This window comes from Puma concolor, chromosome E1 (genome assembly GCF_028749965.1).
Source record: "Puma concolor isolate L17-30 chromosome E1, mPumCon1.1.hap2, whole genome shotgun sequence".
In the NCBI taxonomy this organism is placed as follows: Eukaryota; Metazoa; Chordata; class Mammalia; order Carnivora; family Felidae; genus Puma; species Puma concolor.
Window position 1 is genome coordinate 30,479,373 of NC_141680.1, and position 23,863 is coordinate 30,503,235.

A 23,863-nucleotide genomic window follows, 5' to 3' on the forward strand; every position below is an offset into this window, starting at 1 on the left:
TGGCCTCACCACAACCGAGCACACGGAATCCTCCCACTGCCTGCTTGGGTTGGGTGGTGTAGGATCGGCCAAAACCAGATGAAGAAACAGCGTCTCTGGAGGCAGCTCTGTTTCTGGCTGCAGCCCTGGGCCCTCAGGCTGCTTTTCCTCCTCTTAACCTGTGCATCCCCGGGGTTGGCGGGGGGGGGGGGGGGGGGTTGTGTGGATCAGGGAATGTCAACACCTCCTCCAGGGCTCAGCGGGACCTGTCCCTGTTCCAACTCCCTCTCTGCCCATGCTTCCTTCCGCTAGCCGCTGTCCTACAAGGCTCCTTGAGCTGACGGTGTGGCAGGTATGACCCTGTTTGACTGAAGAAATACTTGCCTCCCTCAGGATAGTTGTAGTGGAGGGAGATTGGCCAGCTGGCCTTCACATCACTTCAAGGTGACTGCCTGTCACACCCCCCCCACGATGTGGACACACTCAGTCTTTCCTCATGCACGGAGCTGCACCCACGATTTCCACTGGTCCGGAATGCTCAAATACGGCCAGCCGGGGAAGGGCCCCCACAGCCCCACCGCTGCTGCCATCCGGTCTCCTTTCCACTGCTCCCCGGGAAACCGTGTCTGGTCCAGAGCCACCCCCCACATCAGGACCTTGCCATCATTTACTTCTCTCCCCAAGTCTTCGAGCTTTTCCTTTTCCAGCTTCTTCCTCAAGTCTATACCCTGTTCCTCCTCATCTTAAAAGCCAAGAGATTTCATCGTTTCCCTTCATTGCCTGACTTGTGAAAAAGTGGCCTCCTCTCCACCATCCCCAGGTTGATCCAGGAAGGTCACCGGCAGGACTAGGTCCTTCTCCGGTTCTGTATCTTTGTGCCTTGCCCCGCCCCCCTACCTTGCTTCTGTGGCCCAGGGCTCCTGGGCCGCCTTCCTCTCTTCCTCTCTGCTGTGTGCTTCCTGCTCCTGATGCCCCTCCGGGTCCCTCCGCCCCAGCTCCCCCGAGGTCCACCTTTGACTCTCTTCCAAGTCTTCTCACTCCTCTCTGGCAGTCCACCACGCTCGTTTACAGCAACAGCGATACTTCTGTGCAGTGGGCTCCAGAGTCTGAATCTCCCTCTCAGTCAGTCCGCCACATCCACCCTGCATCTCCACCGTGCCCAGGATTGTCTTTCCAGCCCTGGGTATGAACTCACTGGCAGCCAAACAACACCTTCCTCCCGACTTCCCCATTTCATTTCCCCTACCCCTTTCAGCTCTGCGCTGGCAAACTCTCACGGCCTGGTTAACGCTTGCTGGTCTCTTCGCTGCCCCTGCTCTGCTCACCCCATCTCCGGGACACCACCTTCCTGCCATTTCCCTCTTGCTGTTTGAGCGAGTACAGGCTTCCGAACTCCCAGCCTGGTGTGTGTGGCCTGCTGAATTCTGACCTCAGTTTACTTTTCTGCCCCTCCAGGTCCCCTGGGTCCAGCTTATCTGAGCTACAGCTGCGTCCCGGAATGGGCTGGCCCCTTCCCCACCTCTCGGCCTTTCCTATCCAGCCGCTTCCCCAGCCCCCTACTCTATCTCTAGCTGCCAGAGGCCCTGCTCCCGCTGTTGTAGGAGCTTGGGTTTGGGGGGGCAGGGCATGACCCGAGGCAGAGTTCCAAGGCTGGCATAGAGTCCCCGGAGGAAGGACAGGGCACCTGTCTTTGGTATCTTCTGCCCCAAACTGTCTCTCCAGGAACCACTGACAAGGAAAGACCCCTGGGCTCCACTGAAACACTTCATCCATCTCTCTTCCCCACCAGATGCCAGCAGTTCCTCCTCACCAGACAAGATCTGACCTGGCAGAGGCGGCTGGAGAGCAAAACCGGCCCCCAGCTGAAGGGCCCAGCTGCAGCCGGACAGATGGTGCTTGAGTACTGAGGCCTCCTGATTCTCTGGCCCCAGTCCAGTCCAGCCCAGCCACTGCCACTGCCACTGCCACTTTCACGGGACTTAGAACTTTGGAGTTTTGTGCTGTGATTGGAGGAAGGACCTGGGGCCCCTAGGGGCAGCAGCCAATCATGGCCCCTTTTGTAGCCAGGCTGTTCTATGGGCAATGAGCAGAAATGCAGGAACCACCATCAACTTGACCCCCCCCCACCTTGTTTAAAAAAATCCCGGAAAATAGGCAAAGGTCAGGGTGCCCAAGAGGGCAGGATGGTGAAGCCCGAAGGCAGAGCCCCTGCCTCTCTCCCCAACTCTCCTCTGGGCAGCAGACACTGCCCGACAGCCCCCCCCCCCCCATCCCCAGCTCCCTCCTGGGCGCCTTGGGCCCTTGATTCCCATGATTTCCTGCATCCCAGCCGTTTCCCCAGGGCTGCTGACCCTTGGTACCATCCCTGCACAGATCCGTGGGTAGGAGAGCCCTGGGCAGTCACTCAGGCTCCCTCTGAGTAGTTACGGGGCCACCGCAGAGAGGTATCTACTGACCGCCCCTCCGGCTGCCCCTGGGGTTTGCATGGGCCCCCAGCAGGGACGGGGAGGGTGGCCCCCAGGGAGCTGGAGGACTCTGGCCAGGCAGGAGGATTCTTTACTGTGGCAGGAGACAAAAACCAATTCTGGATGGGAACTGGGGAGGCGGGGGAAGGGGGGGGGGCGCGGTTCACGGGTGGGGTAGGGGCCCTGAGTAGAAGTCCTGCTGTCACTAAGGGTGAGCAGCAGCAGGTTCTGAAGTGATCCTTGAGAAAGTGCAGGACTGAGGAGCGTGGGGGATGAGGCTGCCAGCCTGGGTGGGGGCGGGGCGCCTGGGGCAGAAGGGCTTGCTGGGCGTCTCTTGCCTAGAACAAGAAGGTGAATGATCCGAGGAGGCACACTCCGGTTCTACGAGCCTTACCGGGCACCGACCACTGCCAGTGGGAGGGTGGCTGGCCCGGTCTCTCCGGCCAGACTTCGAGACGGGAACGCGCTGACCTCTCCGGAGAACCCGGGAGCCTGGGCAGGCACGAGGCGTCGCGGCCCCCGCAGTGGAGAACCAGCCCAGCCCAACCGCGCGGGGTGGGGAGGTTGGAAGTGGGAGCCAAGCCTCGGCGGGGCCCTGGTGGCCGCAAGTCGCCCCTAGATAGTGAGGACTTGGCGGGCGCGATCGCACCTCCTTCCGCCGAGGCCGGGTGCACTCGGCCCAGCTTTCCCGGCGCGCTCCGAAGAGGCGACCCCCGGAGGACGTGGGGGTGGGGATCGGGACGCGCAGCGCCGCCGCGGAGCCCGACCAAGTTTGGCACCCGCGCGGGGCCTAGGGCGCTGGCGCGGGGCCGCCCGCCCTCTCCTGCTTCCTGCGACCCGCCTGTGGCCCCCGAGGAGCCCCTGGGCCGCCAGCCCGAGCTCCGAACAGCCTGGGCCCGGGGGGCAGAGGAGGGGCCTCTGGGCTGTGGCCGTGACCCTCCCGGCGCATGGCGGGGAAGCCCCAGCCCCACGTCTGTGTGTGTTGCTTTGTTAGTTGTTTTTTCTCCTATGTGTGGGTTTTTTCTTGGAGCTGTTTCATAGGAATTCCTGTAATAAAGACTTGGTGTTCTCTTGGTGCTCTGATGTGGCCGGCAGTGTGGGCTGGACCCTTCCTCCTCTCTTCTTGTCCTGGGCAGGGTTTGGCTCCTGGAGCCCCCCTCGCCCCCGAGGGTCACCTGCCTCAGTTAACCCTCAGCGTCTGTAAGGCCCCGAGGGCTCAGCTTTCTCCGCAGCGCACTCCCGAGAAGAGACCTGCCGCCCGCAGGGCAACCTCGCCCACCTGCTGCTTTGCTCTGCGCAGTCGCCTTCCTGTTTGCCCTGGGGAAAATCCCTAGCTCCACGGCAAAGGAAAACTCCAAGGCAAAAGCCAGTGTGTGGCCATAGCTTACCCAGATATCCAGAAAGCTTCAGGAGTGACGCTGACGGGAGGCTGCAGGGAGGTGCAAAGGCCCGTAGAGATCTTCCCATTCAAGGACCTCTAGCTTTCTTTCCCTTACTCCCCAGCAGTGTAGGACTACTGCCCATGCCAGGGAACTCCCAGCCCAAAGAGGAAGCTGGTGCCCTTTGCAGACAGGGCAGTTCTGAAGGTTAAAAGGTTCTTTGTTGTGTTGAGCCCATAGGCCTCCTTGTGGCTTTCACTCACATTTTATTCTGGGCTCTCAGTCACCCAGGCCAAGGCCACCGCTCTAACCCCTGCTGCCACATTTGAGCTCAGTCTGGAGGAACAATGCAGGTTCTCCCTGCCCTCCTATAAACAGGTTCTCCTTCACCCCCAGTTAGACCAAGGTAAGACAGCGGGTGATGCTCTCCATACATACTGTTTGGATGTGGGCAAACAAAGCTGATCCTCTAACCCTGGCTCTGTGCATTAAAAAAAACAAAAACAAAACATATATATATATATATATATACACACTGTATATTATAATATATGTAACATAATATATATTATATATATTTAATGTTTATTTTTGAGAGAGAGAGAGAGAGAGAGAGAGTGTGAGCAGGGGAGGGGCAGAGAGAGAGGGAGACACAGAATCTGAAGCAGGCTCCAGGCTCCGAGCTGTCAGTGCAGAGCCCAATGTGGGGCTCAAACCCACGAACAGCGAGATCATGACCTGAGCCACCCAGGCACCCCTAAAAAAATATTTTTATGTAATCTCTACACCCAGCATGGGGCTTGAACTTACAACCCCAAGATCAGGAGCATGCTCTACTGACCGAGCCAGCCGGGTGCCCCAGTGTTGTGCATTTTTTACTGATAGGTGTGTAACCCTCAGGTGTGTAACCTGGGACCTTGTTAGAAATGCCAATTCTCAGCCCTACCCTAGACATACTGAATCAGAGACTCAGGGAGTGCAGCCCAGCAATCTGAGTCTTGTGTTTGGGAACCACAGTGCCAGGCCCCTACCTACTACTGGCTGCACAGAATTACCTGAGTAGCTTAAAAAAAAAAATCCTGATGCTCAGTACCCCAGATCAATTAAATCAACAGCCATGGGGTGATTCATTTTACAGCTCCTCATGTAATTCAAATTTGCAATCAAGTTTGAGGACCAGCACACTGGGCAGTCTGGTAGTGTTTCATATTAGCTCAATTAATCTGACCCAATAATGGCCACTTTACGGATGATGAAATGACAATTCAGAAAGTAACTTTGCAAGGTTGCAGAGGTAGCAAGGTGTGAAGCCAGAAACACGGTCCAGGGGTGCCTGACTCCAAATGCTGTTCAAGGTGTGCTGTGTGGACCCGCAGCATCAGCATCACAGAGCACATTAGAAATGCATGTTATGGGGCCCTACTCCAGATCTATTGAATCTCAAACTGGGAGTATTTTAACAAGCCCTCCAGATGATTCTCATACATGCCAAGTTTGAGAAGCACAATTCCACAACTTGCTACTCAAAATTTGGTCTATGGACCGGCACCCTCTGTATCACCTGGAGCTTGATAGAAACACACAATTTCAGGGTCTACCCTAGACCTACTGGACTAGAATGTCCACTTTAATATATATATATATATATATATATATATATATATATATATATATATATAATTTTTTTTTGAGAAAGAGAGCAGGGGAGAGGGAGAGAGAATCTGAAGTAGGCTCCATGCTGAGCATGGGGACTGATGTGGGGCTCGATCCCACAATCCTGGGATTATGAGCTGAGCTGAAATCAAGAGTTGGACGCTTAACCAACTGAGCCACCCAGGTGCCCCTAGAATGTCCATTTTAATAAACTCTTCAGGTGACTTGAATGCACATTGAAGCTGGAGAAACACTACTCTAGAACACCGGTTCTCAAACTTGCTATATACGTTGGAATTCTTTTTTTTTTTTTCAAGTTTTTAAATTTTTTTTAGTAATCCCTACACCCAATGTGGGGCTCAAACCCACGACCCTGAGGTCAAGAGTTGCACATTTCTCCATTGCTCTTCCCAGCCAGGCACCATATACTGGAATTATTGCTGCAACTTGGGTCCCATTCCCAAAGATTCTGATTTCATTGGTTTGGGATTTGCCTGGGAATCAGAGTGTAAAAGTGCCTCAGGTGATTCTAATATGCAGCAAAGTTTGAGAACCATCCACTCTTTTGCCTTTTAGTTAACTGACTGAAGGTAATTGTATCCAGAGAGGGGATATGGGGAGAGAAGGTAAAGAAAGCGTTCCAGATACAACTGGAAAATGGAGATGCACAGAAGATGAAGCCTCTGCTCCGTGATGAGTCCCTCTGGGCCAAACAGTGTTTACAGGACCTAGGAGGGAGTCAGGCTGGGCCAGGCAACCCCCTTATCTATCTGCCCTCACATGCCAGGCTCATCTACAAATGTTGGGCTCCTGGTATCCACAAAGTGATCCTTGGAGAGTGACCTGCTAAAGTGCTGAGCTGGGCTGTCTGGAGTCTGGTCCAGCTCGTGCCTCTCCTGTTTGCTTCAGTGTCCCCAGGGCTCAGCCCCAACTTGAGAGATCATGGGTCTGAAGAATGCTGTGCCCAGAAGAACTGGACTGCTTATTACCATCCTGGAGTCTCAACCCTTCCTCTGTTCACTTGAGGCACCTGGTAGGGGCCTGAGATTGGAAGAAAGACAGGAGGACAATTTGGTTTGAAGAAGGCAGAAGACAGGCAAGATACAGGATGATGAAGATGATGGCTGCTTATTGAGTGCTTACTGTATGCAACTTTTCTGGGGAGCTTTACGTACATTATTTTACATGATCCCCACAACTATTATATGAAATCAGTATTATTATTTGTATTTCACAGATCAGGAAACTGAGGCACACATGCCCCTCAGTAAGTGGTAGTACTTACTACCCCGGCAGCCAAACTCCAAAGTTGTTACCTAGACACTAAGCTATACACTGGGGCGGGGGAAGAGGTGGTAAGAACTAGAACCTCGCCATAGACAGGATCTGCCGAACACAGAAAGTTCTACCTGCTTAAAAACATCTCCATAGTGTGATGTCTGATCCAACAGTGTGCTCGGACATCACCTATTAGCATTCTTTATTTGGTTTTAAAAATGATCTTAGCATTCCCATTAAATGGAAAATATGCTATTTAGAGAGAAGCACATGAACTCCTTTGCCCATTATCAGAGCATAGATTAATTTGTTGGATTAGCTGGCTAGGCCAGCTGGAGGAAGATTTAGAAATTTCTGGAGATGGGGGGGAGCGGGTAGGGAGCAGGGCGGGTGGTTGAAACGGGGCTGTGTAAATCTACTGCCACCTGGTGGTCATCTCACAGAACTGGCCATTGAGAGGCCAACACCGTTTTCCCAGAAGGAAGTGAGCACCTGTTTGGCCAGAGAGAGGCCAGAGACAGAAGGGAATTTACTCTATTTGCATGGTTATATGTTTTGCAAATTTTATAAAACAAAGATATTTTTGTACTTTTTTTCTTAAAAGAGCCACTAAGATTATATAAGCCTTAGGCCCTACAGAGCCAGCATCTACCCTGTCATTTCTAGAGATTAAAGAGTCACAATTCTTTATCAGGTCAAGAGGATTATTCAGGGGACTCTGAAGTGAAGGGCTGTAAAGCTCAGTACAAACTCAGCTGGCTATGTCCTTGCTACTCGAAGTGTGGTTCTGTGGATCCAGTGACCAACTGTCCTGGTTTTCCAGGTCTGCGTGTTCCTCGGATGCGGAAATCTCAGTGCTAAAACTGGGAAAGTTCTGGGCAAACTTAGGCCAGTTGGCTACCCTGCCTGTAGGTTAGCAGCGCTGGCATCGGCTTGGAAGAAGACTGTTAGAAATTCAGAGTTTCAGTCCTCACGCCAGACCGCTCGAGTCAGAATCTGAATTTCCCAAGATCCGCGAGGTTCCAGAGCATATTAAAGATAGATTTGCTCTGCCTTCCACAAGAAGAGGGGGGCCCACACCAGCCTGCAACATCTGCCTGCAAGGGGCTCATCCTCTGCTGGGAAAGCTCCAGAGTGATTCCAATTGGCCTTTAATTCTAATAATAAAAGGCCAGATTGTTGCTTCAGGCCCAGCTGGCTCCTGTTTCCTTGGCTACAAAAGGAGCCACAGTGATACAGGGCTGTAGCGGCATAAAGTGCTTTTCTTTCCTCTGCTTGAACTAGATTCTTGTTGGGGGTAAGACTGTTTGCTGAAGAAATGAACAGGCAGCTGTGTGAACATGCCTTGCAAATTGTTAGGTGTGATTTAATTGTAGGTGTGATTTAATAAATTGTAATTTGTTGCTCTTAAACGTGCAGTGGTCAGAAAACGTTATTATCATCACTCTTATTTATTGAGCCTGTACACTAGGCACTGTTTTAAGCACTCGGCAGATATTAACCCACTGACTCCTCGTAAGAAGGCTATAGGGTGCGTGATCCGATTATGCCCATATCACAGGTAACGGAGCTGAGGCCCCGAGGTTTGTAAACTGGATCTACCTGTCAGTGGGCCACAGAGGATAGCCAGGACTAGAAATGACCAGGTTCTTGGAGGAGTGGAGGGTTATCCCCATTCAGCCACAGCTTTTGCCCACATACCCATAGCGTGTCTGAGGAAGGCCTCCAGAAAGGAGGGCCGGGGTGGCTCCCTCATTTGGCCTAACTTGGCCTGATTCAGCCATGCTGTTGATGACAAAACTTTCTGAGAGCCACCTCCGAGCCAAGCAGCAGCCGGGGCGTGGGGAGGCAGAGATAAGAGAGCCAGTTCCTGCCCTCAGAGAGGCCCAGTTAGACAGACTCAGACCAGTGAACACAGTTACAACACCACATTCCGAGAGGGAAAAGCTTAGGGAGCGAGGGAGCAGAGTCTGGCAGAGTGTGCGCTGCGGGCCGAGGTGCCCTCCTGGCTGACCCTCGAAAGGAAGCGGAAGCGTGGGCCTCCGAGGAGGTGTAGGCCTCCAACCCACGCGTGCCAGGAGAGACAGCACACAACAGCTTGGAGGTGGGAGGCGACGCTCCGGCCTCCTCTTTGTGCATCTCCCCCGCTGCTGCTCCTCTCCCTGGTCCCTGTACTGTGTATTGAATGTATACTATTGTTTTCCTCCTCTTCTGAGGCGAGCAGCTAATTTCTCCCTGATCCTGGCTCTCTGCCAAAGATGGGTAACGGTATTCATGATTTCATCAATACGCTGGGATTTTCACTCACCAAGGCCGTTCTGCCATCGGGGATGCTTCTCCACTTTTTGTCTGACAAATTCCCAGGCACTACTTAAATAAGGGTGCTATTTATAAAGACGTGGGCAGAGTGTAGGGAAGCCACAAAGGACGGCCTAGAACCTATGGCTAGTAACAGAGGGGCACAGTTTGCTGAGTCTCGGCCTTCAGGGGCAAGGGAGGGAACAGTGACTGGAACCCGGTGAGAGCTCTGTGTGAACAGGTTGCCCTGTAGAGCTGTGACTTTATGTTCCTGGACTGTACGTGGAGGGAGCCAGGGGAATAGAGACTACCTTCACTCTCCTCGTTCCTTCCATTCCCCTGCCAATGCCTCCCACTGGTGGTACCTCCTGGAACCCAACTGGAAGGAGAGGGCCGTGGTTTCGGTTCCTAGAAGTCAGCCTCCCGGGGAACAGAGCAGGGTGAAGGAGAGCACAGAGTGCGTGTGCATCTGGCAGGGCACATGGATGCTGTTCAGCCAAGTACTTATCAGTCAGTGTCATGGGGCTGAACAATGTCCCTTCAAAATTCGTATGTTGAAGTCCTAACCCCCAGTAGCTCGGGATGTGACTGTGTTTAGAGATAGTCTTTAAAGAAGTATTGAAGTTAAAATGCAGCCATTAGGTTGGGCTCAGGTCCAATATGACTGGTGTCATAAGAGCACACAGGCACATACAAAGGGAACACCATGCGAGGACACAGGGAGAAGGTGGCCGTCTGCAAACCAAGGAGAGAGGCCTCAGGAGAAACCCACCCTGGCAAGTTGATCTCGGGCTTCTAGCATCCAGAATAGTGCGAAAGTATCTTTCTGTGGCCTAAGCCACCCAGCCTGTGGTACTTTGTTGTGACTGCCCTAGCAAACTGATATAATCCACATCCTATTCAACACAGAAGTTCTCAGTTATGAATTTGCCAGTCTCCCCCACTGGATAGTCAGCTTGTCCAGGACTCGGCCCAGGGCCAGGCAGGTGCTTAAGCGCTTGTGAGCTGAACGGGATCATTTAACAAGAAAATGAAACAATAAGGCAATTTATGAAATATCATCAAAATGCTGCCGTCCCAGGTGGCAATCAGGACACAAGAGCAACAGTGATGCTGTAACTGCCATCAGACTTGTTACTTACCAGCTCCCGTTTGGTCTTTGCAGAGTGGTGGCTTCTACTCTTGCAGCAAGCTACGCAGGTAGTTGATACTATTTAGTGGGCACATCTACCGGGGTCGAGCAGGGTAGCGGAAGGAATACGGCCTTTTGGAGAGTTGACAAGTTCTATTTCCTTCTGTGTGAGATTTGTCAGGACGTTACCTATGGCATCAGGTAGCTGAACATTTGAATAGGACAAATCCAGATTGCTGCTGCAGTGCAAGGCATGAGTACATCAGTCCCTTGCAGCCTTGAGAGGTCCTGGTGAGAAGACAGAGGCCTCTAATGTCCAGTTTGCCTGCCCCCAGCTGCCCCACAGCTTCCTCCTTTTCATGAATGAGTACTCCCTTGGGCACACACTTCCTGTTGCAGGGTCAGAGGGTTCCCAATTCATCCTGCTGTCACATCCCCAAGGTCTTCCTATCTACCCACCAACATTCCACTCTCTCAGTCACAGAGGCATTAAATAGGATGCTGAAGGGGAAACTGCAAAGTTTATTAATTTATTTTGAGAGAGAGTGTGTGCGTGTGTACAAGTGGGAGGAACAGAGAGACAGAGAGAGAGAGAGAGGGAGAGATTCCCAAGCAGGTTCAGAGCTGTCAGCGCAGAGCCTGACGGACTCAGGGCTTGATCCCACGAACCATGAGATCATCACCTGAGCCAAAATCAAGAGTCAGAAGCCCAACCCACTGCGCCACCCAGATGCCTCAAGGAGGGGAAACCTGAAGGGCTCAGAAGAGGAAGTAACTTCCCTAAAAAGATCTAGAGGAGAAATTCCAACCTTGCAAATCCTCCCCCACTGAGGGTTTGGGTCCTTGGCTCTCCTCCCTGAATAAATTCTCCTAATTCTTTACCAGTGGTAACTGCAGTGGCCTAGGAGAGCAGGCCTGAGTGGGAGAAGGGAAGTGTGTCTGTGGTCTGGGCTGGCAGCTAGCCGGGACTTGGACAGAATTAGAAACTCGTTATGAGGCCTGGGAAGACTATATTTAGTTGGGAGTATGTTTGCTCGACCTAGAGCAAAGCCTTCCAGACCTTCCTAAGACTGGGAGACTGGAGTCTCTACACCTGGCCCAGCAGCCAGCACTGTGCTCTCTCTTCCCTGTGTCACAGGGCCCTGCAGCAGCCATGAAACCCACCTCTCAGGTTAGCCCTGGGCCTCAAATCCCTCCTCTCCTGCCCCTGGGGCCAGTTTTGGCTGACCTCATAGGTCTACCAATCTCCAGCTTGAGACATAGCTAAGGAGGGTTGTGGGTTTCTGGAAAAGGTCCAGGCTGTGTGGGAAGGCTGGCTCTGTCAGTTAGGTGTCTGACAGGTTACTTCACCTGCTATGGCCTTTCTCATCTATAATAAGGCTAATAATAGCTACCTTCTGGTTAGGTGTGTGGATCCAAGACAATACAAACAAACAAACAGTAACTGCTCCTGAAACATTACTTTCCTCCTCCTCACCAGCCTCCCATAGAGTGGGAGTGCTCTGGAATGACCTGCTGCTCTTTCTGGCTGACAAAGATGATAATGGGCTCCCGGGAGATATATTGTGTGTATGCAATTCAAAACATTGCACTGGATTAAAAAGTTCAAACACGAATAAAAACCCTACCGATCAAACTCTGAAGGAAATATAAAGAAAAAATGCTGTCTTCTCTGGCAGTCTCACTGGAGATAACCAAGGTTCACAGCCTTGTGGGCCTTCTACGTAGTTTCTATCTTCATAGAAACACAAACACACGTACAGGTGTTTTCTTTTTTCTTTTAACAGGTTAGGATCCCACTAAAAGATGTTTCTCTGCAACTTCCCTTTTCATTTAACTATAAGTCATGGGCATTCACAAGTGGATATAACTTGTTCATTGTTAACAGCTGCATAGGAGTGCATGGGACACAAGAACCATAATTTTCCATTTGATTTTTTTCCTCCAGTGCAGTGACGATCCTTGCACAAACATCCTCATGAAAGAAATTGTGCTTTCATTTCTTTGGGGTACTTTACCCGAAGCACGATTCTTGGACCAATAAGTAACCCCGAGAGGCTACCTTTCCCAGATTTTTGGGTCTCCGTCTGGGAATTTGTTTCGTTCACTTTCGCTTTGCCAGCCCCACGGAGGAGCGAGCCCGCGACGCCTCCCGCGGAGAAAACACTAGATGCCGGGCGCATCCCGAAGGGAGCAGATGCAGGAGGCACTCCAGGGCCTAAGGACTCACGGGGCGCGCTGCACAGCAGGGCACGGAGGACAGACGCTTGAGCTTTAGTGTGACCCCAGGCCAGTGCCTGCCCGTCCCAGTGTCACGCCAGGCCAGTGACTGCCCGTCCCGGCCTCGGTTTCCTTCTGCGGAGTCTGTGGCTCCAAGCAAGATAAGGCGCAGTTCGGGCCCAGCGCCAGCGTGACCTCTATCTGTGCCTTTACGTGTGTCCTGGCCGGGCTGGCTCCCCGGACGTAGGCTGCGCCTCCCTCCTTCCTCCCCCTCGTCTTCCCTCCGCGCCGCCCCACCTTCCAGACTGGGTGGCTCAGCAAGGCCAGAAAGGGTAAAGCAGTCACCAGCGTGAATCCCTCCTCGAGATCGGTCATTTATTGCTTCTGCCCGGCTCTGGCCGGCTTCCTTCCTTTCGTCTCGGCTATCGAGTGCTCCCGTCTGAATCTGGCCGGGAGCCGAGGGCCGCGCCAGTTCGGCCCATCCTTTGCTTCTGCCTGGCTCGGCTCTCCGGCTGGGGCTGCGGAGAGAGCGCCGCGATCCTCTGCTCGGCCAGCAGCCTACGCCCCCTTCGCCGCCGCGGGCGCTTCCGGTTCCGGTAGCCGCTGGCCGTGTGTATCCGAGGCGCCTGCCATGGCGGGGAGCCGGTTGCAGACGGTGGGGAGCGTTTTCTCGCGGTGTGTGCTCGGAGGCGGGGTGGGCTGAGGGCGCCTCCCCCGGGATGGGGGCTCTCGACCGGCCGCGCTTTTTCTGGGTGGGTGTGAGTAGGGCGAGGCATTCTCCAGAGTGCGGAGTGGAAGCCGGGTGAGGCCCTCTCGTGCTGTCCGCCGTCTCTGAATAGGTGTACTTGACATCACTCCCCGAATGTACCTTTCTCGTTCAAGATTGCACCTCTCCCCCTGCTGGGGTGGAGGTCTCTGGGAAGAGGAGGGGAGGAAGATGCTGATGGGCCCAGCTGGAGCCTCTATTTTCCTTGACTGGACGGGGAGGGGGGGAGGGGGCGTGGGACGCACCTGAGAAAATAGAACACCCGTGCTGCGGCCTCCTTCCGGTTCTGTGTTTCGGACTCCGCAATCCCACTGATGCCCCAGGCTGTGACTAGACTGATTCTTGGGCTTAGACGGGCTGTTGTAACTGGCTGACCTTCGTTATTTTTCCTTCCTTAAGGACTCGGGACCTGATTCGGGCTGGGGTGTTGAAGGAGAAGCCCCTCTGGTTTGACATATATAACGCTTTTCCTCCACTGAGAGAGCCGGTCTTCCGAAGGCCCCGCCTGAGATACGGCAAAGCCAAAGCTGCCATCCAGGACATCTTGTACCCCGAGGATCGGATTAGAGCGTGAGTGCAAAGCCCCCGTGGTGGACAGGAGGCAGCGCGATTTCAGAAGGAAAGGTTTGGCTAGCAGTCGGGTGACTTCCAGGAATTGAGTCAGGGCTTTCCCTGTGGAGAAGGTCTGGGCTATCTAGCCTGGTGAGGGAACCAGTGCCCCTCCCACATGTGAGAGAAACAAGTTCTGGGAAGTAGAGTCTGGAGCTCAGCAACGGACTGATCATTGCAATTATAGCTGCCTGTTTCTGTGCATGGATTAACACTATGCTAAACCCTCAAAAACATTCTCTCATTTAGGCCTTACTTTAACCCTACAGTATTTTGTCTCCATTTTATTCATAGGACTCTGGGGTTCAAGGAAGTGAGCTTGCTGAGAATTCAGTGGAAGAACTTTTTCCCTCAAATGTTGATGCCAGTTTTTAGTACCTAGAATTTGTAGGATTCCACTTCTCTTAAATATTAAGATCAGGGATTGTCCTTTAGTCAATTTAATAAATACACCTTATTCTTATCTCTATTTCTGGTTATAAGAAAACAAAACTTATAAAGTCATTATATTCTCATTTGAGGTCCAGGCCCCTTTCTTTTGAGGAATCTCCTCTCCACCCCCCTCCCTGCCCCCGACTCTCCTTGAGGTAGTAAAACAAGTATGTTCTGCTCTACGTGGAAATTTTCAGAGTAGGACATGAGATCTTTGGGGGTATTAAATTGCCAGCACTTTTCTGCGCAGGCTCATTGCATACACTTGGAAGCATTTGGCAGTTTGCAAGGCCATACTGCAAATGCACATACCTTGAGCTAATAGTACTGTTATTATGAATCTATTCCAGACTTGCATAGTGTACTAAGAAATATTGATAAAGGTAATCATTGCAGCACTCTCTAGAGTAGCAAAGGATTGGAAACAGAAAAGTTCAGTGATTTGAAATGATCTTTAAGAACTATTGAGGGGCGCCTGGGTGGCTCAGTCGGTTAAGCATCCGACTTCGGCTCAGGTCATGATCTCGTGGTCTGTGGGTTCGAGCCCCGCGTCGGGCTCTGGGCTGACAGCTCAGAGCCTGGAGCCTGTTTCAGATTCTGTGTCTCCCTCTTTCTCTGACCCTCCCCTGTTCATGCTCTCTCTCTATCTCTGTCTCAAAAATAAATAAATGTTAAAAAAAAAAAAAAAAAAAGAACTATTAAGGAGAAGAGGCAAAGGCTTAATTAAAGTTATTTGCTCTTAGCTTAGAATATGAATTGCCCCTTCTCATTCTGAGGTGGAATCCACCACTGACAACAGGAGTTGAAATCTGGGGTTCTGTCTTCCATAGAATTTGTCCCTTTGTCCTCAGGTGAATCACTTTAATTAAAATAACTTAGTGATCTTTGTCTTGCTCTCTCAGTTAGAAGAATTTTCTCCAAGACTCAGATTTGCCCTTGGATAGTTAAAAATATTGCATGGAGAAACTCCTTTTATTTCCTCTAGAAATACCTTTCCTGGTAAATACCTTTTTATTATGACTGGATATTTTAGTTGATGTCTTTGATAAAGATTATAACACCACAAACAAATTTAATATAGTTCAAGCCAGGGCAATAGAAATATTCTTCAATATTTGATTCTTTTTGGGCTGAACACAATGCCTAGTAAGACTCAAAATAAACTTGGTGAATGAAACAAAAACAAAAAAAAAAAGGAGAAGAGGCAAGATGTACTAGAGTGTTTCCTGTCCTTTGGGTTAAATTACGTAGCTTGGAACAGGGAAGGATAGATGTGTATATGCTTATATGTTAGGAGAATATTCTTGGATGAATGCAGAAGAAACAGATTGGTATTGATTCCTGGGAGGGTACTGGGGGTGGGAGGAGGTGAGCAGGAATGTCACTTTCACTGGCTACCTTTTTGTAACATTTGTTATATTTACCATATGCATTACTTAAAAAAAAAAAAAAAAAAAAAAAAAGCTTATGCTTAGCCTAGTAATTTTTATTTACTTTGCTCTTGGCCGTGATCTGTAGTTGGAAATTTATATTGTGTTGTTTGTATTTTCTAGGAAATTTTATTCGGCCTATGGATCTGGTCAGAAAGCTTTTGATCTGTTCAATCCAAACTTCAAGTCTACCTGTCAACAGTAAGCCATTTTACAGGTCCTGTGTTGGTTGTTGTTGTTGTTGTTGTTGTTGTTGTTGTTTTTTGTAAGGAATTTAGTTCCCAGTGTGAGGAGTTTCATTGAATTCCACTTGAGGAAAAAGATGTTCCTGTAGGCGGACCTGTTGAGCCGCTTGATGTTGTGTAATAGCACATCTTGATGACTCTCCATGCACAGACCTAAGATGTGACTGCTTGGAATTCCAGGTTTGTGGAGAAGTACATTGAGCTACAGAAGCTTGGAGAAACAGACGAAGAGAAATTATTTGTGGAAACAGGAAAGGCTTTATTGGCAGAAGGTGTCATTTTAAGACGAGTAGGAGAAGCAAGGACTGTGAGTATTTTGTTATTAAAATTGTTGTTAGATTAACTGCCTGTTCATTAGAGGTTAAAGGAAGGCTTGGTTTTCCTTCCCCAACCTTGGTTTATGTCCCTGAACACCGGGTCAAATACTGGTAGATTAAATATACTGAAACTTGAAAAAATGTATACACATACACACACACACACGTATATACACTGAAATTTTGTGATAATGACTGCTGCTTGGAACAAGTGAGTTGTCGTTAGGACTTTTGAAATTATGGTTCTGTAGAGATTTTTATCATGTGTGTTGCTTGTTATAATAGAATCTGACCTGGAATATAAATGTTCCGTTTTTGACTCTGTGATAGAATGTGCTTAGTCATATAGCTTCAGCTGTCAGTGGAGTGAAAATGACAGCATCTGTGTGACATATTTCTGTCTGGTCTTTTAAGCAAAAGGCAGGTAGTCACGTTTCCTGGGAATCTGAACCTTCGGATGTGAAATCCCAAACAGTGTTGGAAAACAACAAGCCTCTGCCGGAAGCTCTACAGGGCCAGCATATGGAGCCATCTGAGGAACAGTCGAAAGGTCTCTCACCTCCCTGACGAACGTGTATACTGACATCCAAACTGTATTCACTGGATGAATGTTGAACTGTTTTTAACAGTGGAACTGTGTAAATGTTTCTTGATCTCTAAGGCATTATGTTTGCCTTCTTTCAGTTCCTATTTCTAGGTTGTCATAAAACTCAGTTTCATGGTTTGAATGAACTTTTATGTTAGGATGGTATTAAATAAAGAATTCCCTGGCTGCTTATAAAGTAAATTTACTTTAAAATTGTAAATAGCATAAGGAAACCTTTGTAAGTATTGTTTGAATGAGACTCGTCTGAGTAGGTTTGCTTGGATTTCTGTGTTAACATGTGGGTTGGCTCTATTTGATCCTCTGGTGTCTTTTTTCCATCAGGCTTTTACTTGTGCATGTGGTATGTTCCCTGGGCCAACTGTTTCTGTCTGCAGATAATCTTTAGATTTTGCTCTGGAACTATCTTGATCTTCAACTTGAGAGGCTAAGCTGACTTGTGCTTTGTAGTAAGAGTGAGAATCTATCACTGACGATGGACAAAGGTCAGAACCATAACTTTAATTTCATAGATTGTGCTGGAGACAGCATAGGCCTGAACATAGTAGTCTGCTCAGTAAAGATTTGAGTGAGTAAGTGATTACATCCAGCTAAAGACTGAACTCAGAGGACCTCTCTGTAGATACCTGGATTGCCAAGAGGGGGCCAGCTAATTTAGATGCTGTTGTCCACCAGTGTTCACCTGCCTCCCTGGTGGTGTGATGTGCTTACACGACCTTATCAACTGTTCTGCTTTCTTCATTTTCATATCTTTTACTGAACATGTGAAATATTCCTTTCAGTTTGTAGCCCTTTTATTTGTGATCAGGCCAGTGGTTTTCAGCTACTAGTAATAAGCTGCTTCATAAATTGTTTATTTTATGTTATTTTATTTATTTTTTAATGTTTATTTTAGAGAGCCACAGACAGCATGAGTGTGGGAGGAGCAGAGAGAGGGAGACACAGAATCCAAAGCAGGCTCCAGGGTCTGAGCTGTCAGCACGGAACCCGACACGGGGCTCGAACCCACTGACTGGGAGCAGTTTTCAGCCACGCTGCATCCTCCTGCCACCTTTATCACTGTTTGGCAATTCCTCTTGTTTGGGAATGCTTTACTTTTATTTTATTTACTTGTTTATTTTTTAAGTGTATTTATTTTGAGGGGTGGGAGGGGCAGAGAGAGGGGGAGAGAGAGAATCCCAAGCAGGTTTCACTTTGCCAGTGCAAAGCCTGACACGGGGCTTGATCCCACAAACTGGGAGATCGTGACCTGAGCTGAAATCCAGAGTCAGATGCCTGACTGATGGAGCCACCCAGGCGCCCTGGGGATGCTTTACTTTTAGATGGGAAAGTAAATCTCATCCATTCAACAACCATAGACAACCAGTGAGTGCCAGGCCTTGGGAGGAGGGCTTAAGCAGGTGGAAAAGATGATCGTGCTCTCAGAGGAACAGTCAGAGAGTCACTCATTATTTTTCTAAACCTTAGGTTTCTGGGGTTTAAAAGGCAGTTTCTTTGCCATAACGATGAAAACATTTTTAGAAAGTTGTTGCATACTTTTCTATTTTAGAGAGAGAGTGTGAGCCAAGGAGAGGGGGCAGGGAGTGGGGGAGAGAGAATCTTAAGCAGGCTCCACACCTAGGGTGGAGCCTGACATGGGGCTTGATCCCACACTCCCTGGGATCATGACAGGAGCTGAAACCAAGAGTTGGACGCTCAACTGACTGAGCCACCCAGGAGCCCCTTCACGTACTTTTTTAAAAAAACTATACATGCACATGGTTCAAGATTTAAAGGTAAAAAGCTGGTCTCCTTTCCGAAACCTGTTCCCAGCCACCTATTTGCTCCCTCAAGGCCACCATCATCACCATTCCCTGTTCAGAAATATTTTGGGCATATGCATGGGGACACTGTACCTCATTTGCTCCCATCCTCTGTATGGATGCACAGTGATTTAGTGCGTGCCAAGGTGACAAAAGTGGCTGTGTGTTTTCTTGTGCTGTAAACAGGCCAGTGTTGCTGTGGGTGCATTCTTAGCAGTGGTGCTGCTGGACTCGGGAATAGCTCGTCTTTACTTCTGATATTGCCCTGCATGGAAACTGCTCAGTTCTACTCCTGCCAGCAATATAGGGGGATGCCTGTATCCCCACATCCTCACCAGTACATTCCAGTCTTGTTAAATCAGGCAAGGATTCTTCTGTGAGGACACCCTAAGCCTGATAGAAGGGAGAGAGACTAGCCCTTATGGCAAACTTCCTTTAGGTTGAATCTCAGTGGTCAACACGGTGAAAGTCGTGAAGTTTATCGGGGATTTCAGAGCTCTTCCCCACAGTTGTGGGGGCAAAAACCACCGTCTGGTCCCTATAGGGATGTTTGGAGAGAATGGAAGTATGACCTCATTCTTGCCTTAAAGAGCTTAAAATCCAGCTGGGAGACCAGAGTGACTTTGGAAGCCATAAGATGAACAGGAATCCTTTTAAATTATGATAGAAAATTACAGTAGAGCTGGGGGGAGGAGCCAGGTCTGGACCAGTTCAGGAATATGCACAGAGGGCCTTGCAAGGTGGGAGCAATTGGAGAATGCATGCTGTCTCCTCTGCCAGGAGTGCCCTCCCTGCCACCACGGTCTTCAGAAACTGTACCTTCACTGCCATTTCCAAGTGATGTCTGCTCAGAAACGTTAGCTGATGTTCAAGTCAGATCTCAAGTCCCTTATGGAGTCCCTTCCAGGCCGCACTCATGCCCATCATTCAGTTGGCACACCTGGCCTGCTGTTTACAGTCTTTGCTTACCTGGTTGTCATTCCAGGGTTCCTCTTTCTTCCTTTCTCTTCCCCTTCCTCTCCCCTCCCTTCCCCTCCCCTCCCCTCCCATTCCCTTTGTTTTTCTGGCAGTTTTTTCTTCTTTTAATGTATATTTATTTTTGAGAGAGAGAGAGAGCCCAAGCAGGTGCCATGCTGTCAGAGCAGAGCCCGATGCAGGGATAAACTCACAAACTGTGAGATCGTGACCTGAGTAGAAATCAAGAGTCAAATACTTGATCAACTGAGCTGCCCAGGAGCCCCAGGGTCCCTCTTCCCATCCAGAGTGTAAACAAGTGTGGAAATTCTTACTTGTACCCACTAAAGCATTAAACAGAGCTTTTCTTTTTTTTTTTTTTTTTTAAATTTTTTTTTTCAACGTTTATTTATTTTTGGGACAGAGAGAGACAGAGCATGAACGGGGGAGGGGCAGAGAGAGAGGGAGACACAGAATCGGAAACAGGCTCCAGGTTCTGAGCCATCAGCCCAGAGCCTGACGCGGGGCTCGAACCCACGGACCGCGAGATTGTGACCTGGCTGAAGTCGGACGCTTAACCGACTGCGCCACCCAGGCGCCCCTAAACAGAGCTTTTCTAGAGCAGGCCCTCCATGTGGGTCTGCTGAACTCAAGCCAAGAAGGGTCCACGTCCAGGTTACAGTGCAGTTTATGAAGACAAGTTTGAAGATCCGGGACTAGCTCTGGTTCCTCCAGTTTTTGCTGGTGTGACCTCGTGCCTATCACAGTCTCAGATTACAAAATAGGGGTAATGTTTGCCTCTTTGGCTTCTAGATAGTGTTGTGGAAATTGAGACAGACTGTAAAGCTCACCTGTAATATTACAGATGCTTTTATTACTCTTGAGGAGTAGTGGGAAAAGGTTTGAAACAGGCTGGGATCAGACCACGTGGCCCCAATAACTACTCAGAGTTGTTCCGTTGGCTGTAAGAAAGTTTGAGCAGGAAGTAATGTAGTGAAAGCAGCGTCAGGTGGAAGGAAGATTTGCTCAGATGTGATCCAAAGAATGGGATTGGCGGAGTGCGCAGGGAAGGGAGAGGGAGGGAAGAGGAGGCCCGTCAGACTTGGTCTCTGCAGCCATCCCAGTTGGAGGCGGGTTCTAAGGTCACAAACCCGAGTGACCAGAGGAATATGTGCCTCACTAACAGGCAGCAAGGTTGGGAAGAGGGCGGTCTTCAACACACTGAGTTAGGGGGTGATGCTGCATCATCCAAGTGGCAGATAGAGATGAGTTAGATGTCTGGGAGATGGGGAGGAAGTCCCTAGCACAGGGTAAAGGTTGGAGGTGGGAGAATGAATGAGCTCTCCAAGGGCAGGATAGAGAGGTACGAGATGCTGGGGGCTGAACCAGGTGAATCCTCTTAATTAAAGGGCAGAAGGGACAAGAAAGCCAACAAAGGCAATAGGTCCCACATCTTCCATCGTCTACGTAGCAAGACTTTAAAGTGGTTTTGGATTCACAAGGTTTTATAGAGTTCTTCGTTTCCTTTCGTTCAGCAGGCCTGATTCTTGATCATGTGTCCTTAAAAGGCAAGCCCTAGTATTTTTCTAATTTTGTGTAATATTTAGTGTCATGTTTTCTGATAATGAAAGTGGTTTTACAGAAAAATCAGTGCTCCCATAGGATTCCTGATTTTATTAAAATGATAGCCTTCCCTGTAAATAAATGGTGGCTTGCCACTTAAAACATCCTACAGCTTCCATGGCTCAGTCAGTGAAACATCTGACTTCGGCTCAGGTCATGATCTCACCGTTTGTGAGTTCGAGCCCCGCATCAGGCTCTGTGCTGACACCTCAGAGCCCGGAGCCTGCTTCAGGTTCTGTTTCCGTCTCTCTGCCCCTCCCCTGCTCGTGCTGTCTCTCTTTCTATGTCTCAAGTGTAAAAAAATAAAATAAAAACATAAAATCATTCAAGTGGAAGGGTAAGATTTTCTCTGAGCCTAGCACTTCTGCCCTTGGGAATCCAGACAGGCACACAGCTATGACCAAGTATGGCTCTGAACTGGGCTGTCAGTTTTCCTGACCACCAGGGCACTAGGGCATATGACAGGATGTGGCTCTGACAGGTGCTGGTACTGCCTCAGAGGCATGCGGAGGTGGGAATGAGGAAAGGTGAGTGTATGTGTGTGTGCGTGGGCCGGGGCATGCGATTATGACTTTGTTCTGGGTCTCCATGTTCCTGAGCTCTCTTCCAGAACAGCCAAAAGGTAGAGGACTGACTGGCGGGGTTGGTCACGTGTTTTGAAGCTTTGCCGGTGCTCAGTGAGATGGATGCCTGAGCAAGTTCAGTGGGCCACTTGGGGTCACCTTGAATGGTGGAGGAAGGGCACCTGCCTTCCCGTGGGCAAGATGGGAAATGGCTTCCGTGTCACTCCTAGGGTAGTGCTCCGTGGGGCATCTGGGTCTGTGACTGGGTGAGTCTGGTGCTGGAGCGGTTTCTGGGGAGATGCCGAACGCGACCATTGTTTTTTGTTTTTGCTACAGCACTCAAATGAAAAGGTTGCTAGGGGAAGGCAAAGGAGGCGGCAAAGGTGAGTGCTACCTCTTCTCCAAGATGTCACCAGCACTGACCTCTCCGGCCAGACGTATCACAGGAAGAGGACTTTTGCTGAATGGTAGCTGACAATGAAATTACGTTTTGGATATAGTTTTAGTCTGGATTGATGCTTTTCTTGGACTGGAAGTTAAATGTCAGTCACCTGACCTTCTAGTTGTTCCGTTCTTTTAATTAAAAGATGGTTCTAAGCAACATCCAGTAGTGGTCTATTTATTATTTATCAAGCATTTTCCTTCCAGCAGTTAGTGAAAGGTCAGTGGCTTCAACGGATGCTTTGTTTTTGGTGAGTAGCTTAGATGAAAAAGATATACAATCAATCTCTGCTCCCTCCTGTTTGCTCACGGGCAGGACACTGTTTAATAGTCATTGTGGCATTTAGATCGCAGGCCTCTGAAACATGCAGAAAAGTGCATGTGTATCCCTTGCCGCTGAACATTTCTCCAAAAGTAAACATCAGGTTGTGATTATGGTTAATAATGAGATATTGATTGTTTGAAAATGTCACCGCCAGGGACCGTTGGCCCAAGAACCACTAGGTGGCGCTGCGCTCATGCTGCTCAGCCACAGTAATTTTATTACCTTGCCTCGGGGTACCTTGCCTTTCAAGGTTGGCGAGTGTCCTTGTAAAATACCGTTCTGGCTGAGATTTAGGAAGCCGAGGTCCTCGGGTGCCTGGGATAGGGTAGAGATGGGAGCAGAGAGGCCACAGGACAAATGACAAAAGCCTGCAGGGGGAAACCGACACTGCGCCATCATGGGAGCCAGAGAGGAGAGCGCTAACTGTGCGGAGCCCCTACAGACTGCTCAGATCAGTGTTTCCTAACCTTCTCCGGTCAATGACAGAATCTGCGAATTTGCTGCGGAGGTCGGCGGGAGAGCAATGCAGGCAGTGTGGGCCAGTGGAAAAAACCCAGGCCTTGTGGAGTCAGACCTGGGACGGAAGCCCTGATTGATTGCTTTGTCTCGTGCCATTAGGGGAGTTGGTGAATAACTTGACCCTTGGTTCCCTTGTCTGTAAAGCAGGGGTCCTAACATCTCCCTCATCAAGTTGCTATGCGGGTTAAATAAAAGCAGGAACAAAGTTCTTGGCACGGAGTCAGTCTTTCCTCTCAGTGCTTGGAAGGTTCTCAGCAACTGTTGCTTCCCACTGGGTGGAGGCGAATGTGCATTATATTAAAACAGAGAAGGAACAAAAAACTAGGATTGTGTACCTTTTCACCAGCTACTTGTCTAACCGCTTCTCTTTTCTGGGCCCCGCCCCACAGCAGTTGCTATCTCTTTTATCTCCTTCCAAACTTCTAGCGCCAAACCAATCAATCGGACAATCAATCAAACAATTATTAAAAAAAAAAAAAAAAAAAAAGGAGGAAACTAAAGAACAACCTGGGAACTCGTCCACTATTGGAGGTTACCCAGTGCTGGTAGGTTTCACTGGAAAACTTGCCTTTTTTAAATTTTTTTTAAGGCAGAGAGACAGAGAGTGAGTAGAAACCAACGTCTTAGTGGCCTTCCTTCTGTTTCTTCTTCCTCATTGTTGCCCCCCTCCGCCCTCCTCGCAGTAGACTTTGCTCCCTTCTTCCTTCCCCCATCTCCCCAGATTGTGGAGGGAAGCCAGAGGTCACTACCTAGAGGTCCAGCAGAAGAAAATGGCTCCAACCTCAGAAGACATTGTTTCTGGGGTCCAGTGCTGCTAACAGTTGGGGCA

General features: G+C 49.7%; 2 protein-coding genes across 5 annotated transcripts in view; both read left to right on the forward strand.

Annotated features, from left to right (window-relative positions):
• The window catches only part of CUEDC1 (CUE domain containing 1), an 82,061-nt gene extending 79,966 nt beyond the window's left edge, over positions 1–2,095 (forward strand). For both annotated transcript variants that reach the window (XM_086686873.1, XM_086686874.1), the window contains one exon: positions 1,769–2,095. The gene's annotated coding sequence lies outside the window, so the exon portion shown is untranslated. The remainder of the gene's footprint in view (positions 1–1,768) is intronic.
• Positions 2,096–12,923: 10,828 nt separating this feature from the next.
• On the forward strand, positions 12,924–22,352 carry MRPS23 (mitochondrial ribosomal protein S23). Of its 3 annotated transcripts, none has more exons than XM_086686876.1 (6): positions 12,924–13,079; positions 13,570–13,740; positions 15,765–15,842; positions 16,067–16,193; positions 16,618–16,753; positions 22,086–22,352. In XM_086686876.1, the coding sequence occupies exons 1-6, from the start codon at positions 13,036–13,038 to the stop codon at positions 22,094–22,096; spliced, it is 567 nt and encodes a 188-aa protein (XP_086543002.1). In that variant the 5' UTR covers positions 12,924–13,035; the 3' UTR covers positions 22,097–22,352. The 3 variants fall into 3 exon arrangements, with proteins under 3 accessions (XP_086543002.1, XP_086543001.1, XP_025772952.1); XM_086686875.1 differs by lacking the exon at positions 22,086–22,352 and adding an exon at positions 17,132–17,678; XM_025917167.2 differs by lacking the exon at positions 22,086–22,352 and having other exon boundaries at positions 16,618–17,106.
• The last annotated feature ends 1,511 nt before the right edge of the window (positions 22,353–23,863 follow it).

Coding starts and splice junctions, on each gene's coding strand:
- MRPS23 (XM_086686875.1), top strand. CDS start 13,036: ATGGCGGGGAGCCGGTTGCAGACGGTGGGGAGCGTTTTCTCGCG. Junction 13,741..15,764: donor CCCGAGGATCGGATTAGAGC/GTGAGTGCAAAG, acceptor TGTATTTTCTAG/GAAATTTTATTCGGCCTATG. Junction 15,843..16,066: donor TTCAAGTCTACCTGTCAACA/GTAAGCCATTTT, acceptor TTGGAATTCCAG/GTTTGTGGAGAAGTACATTG.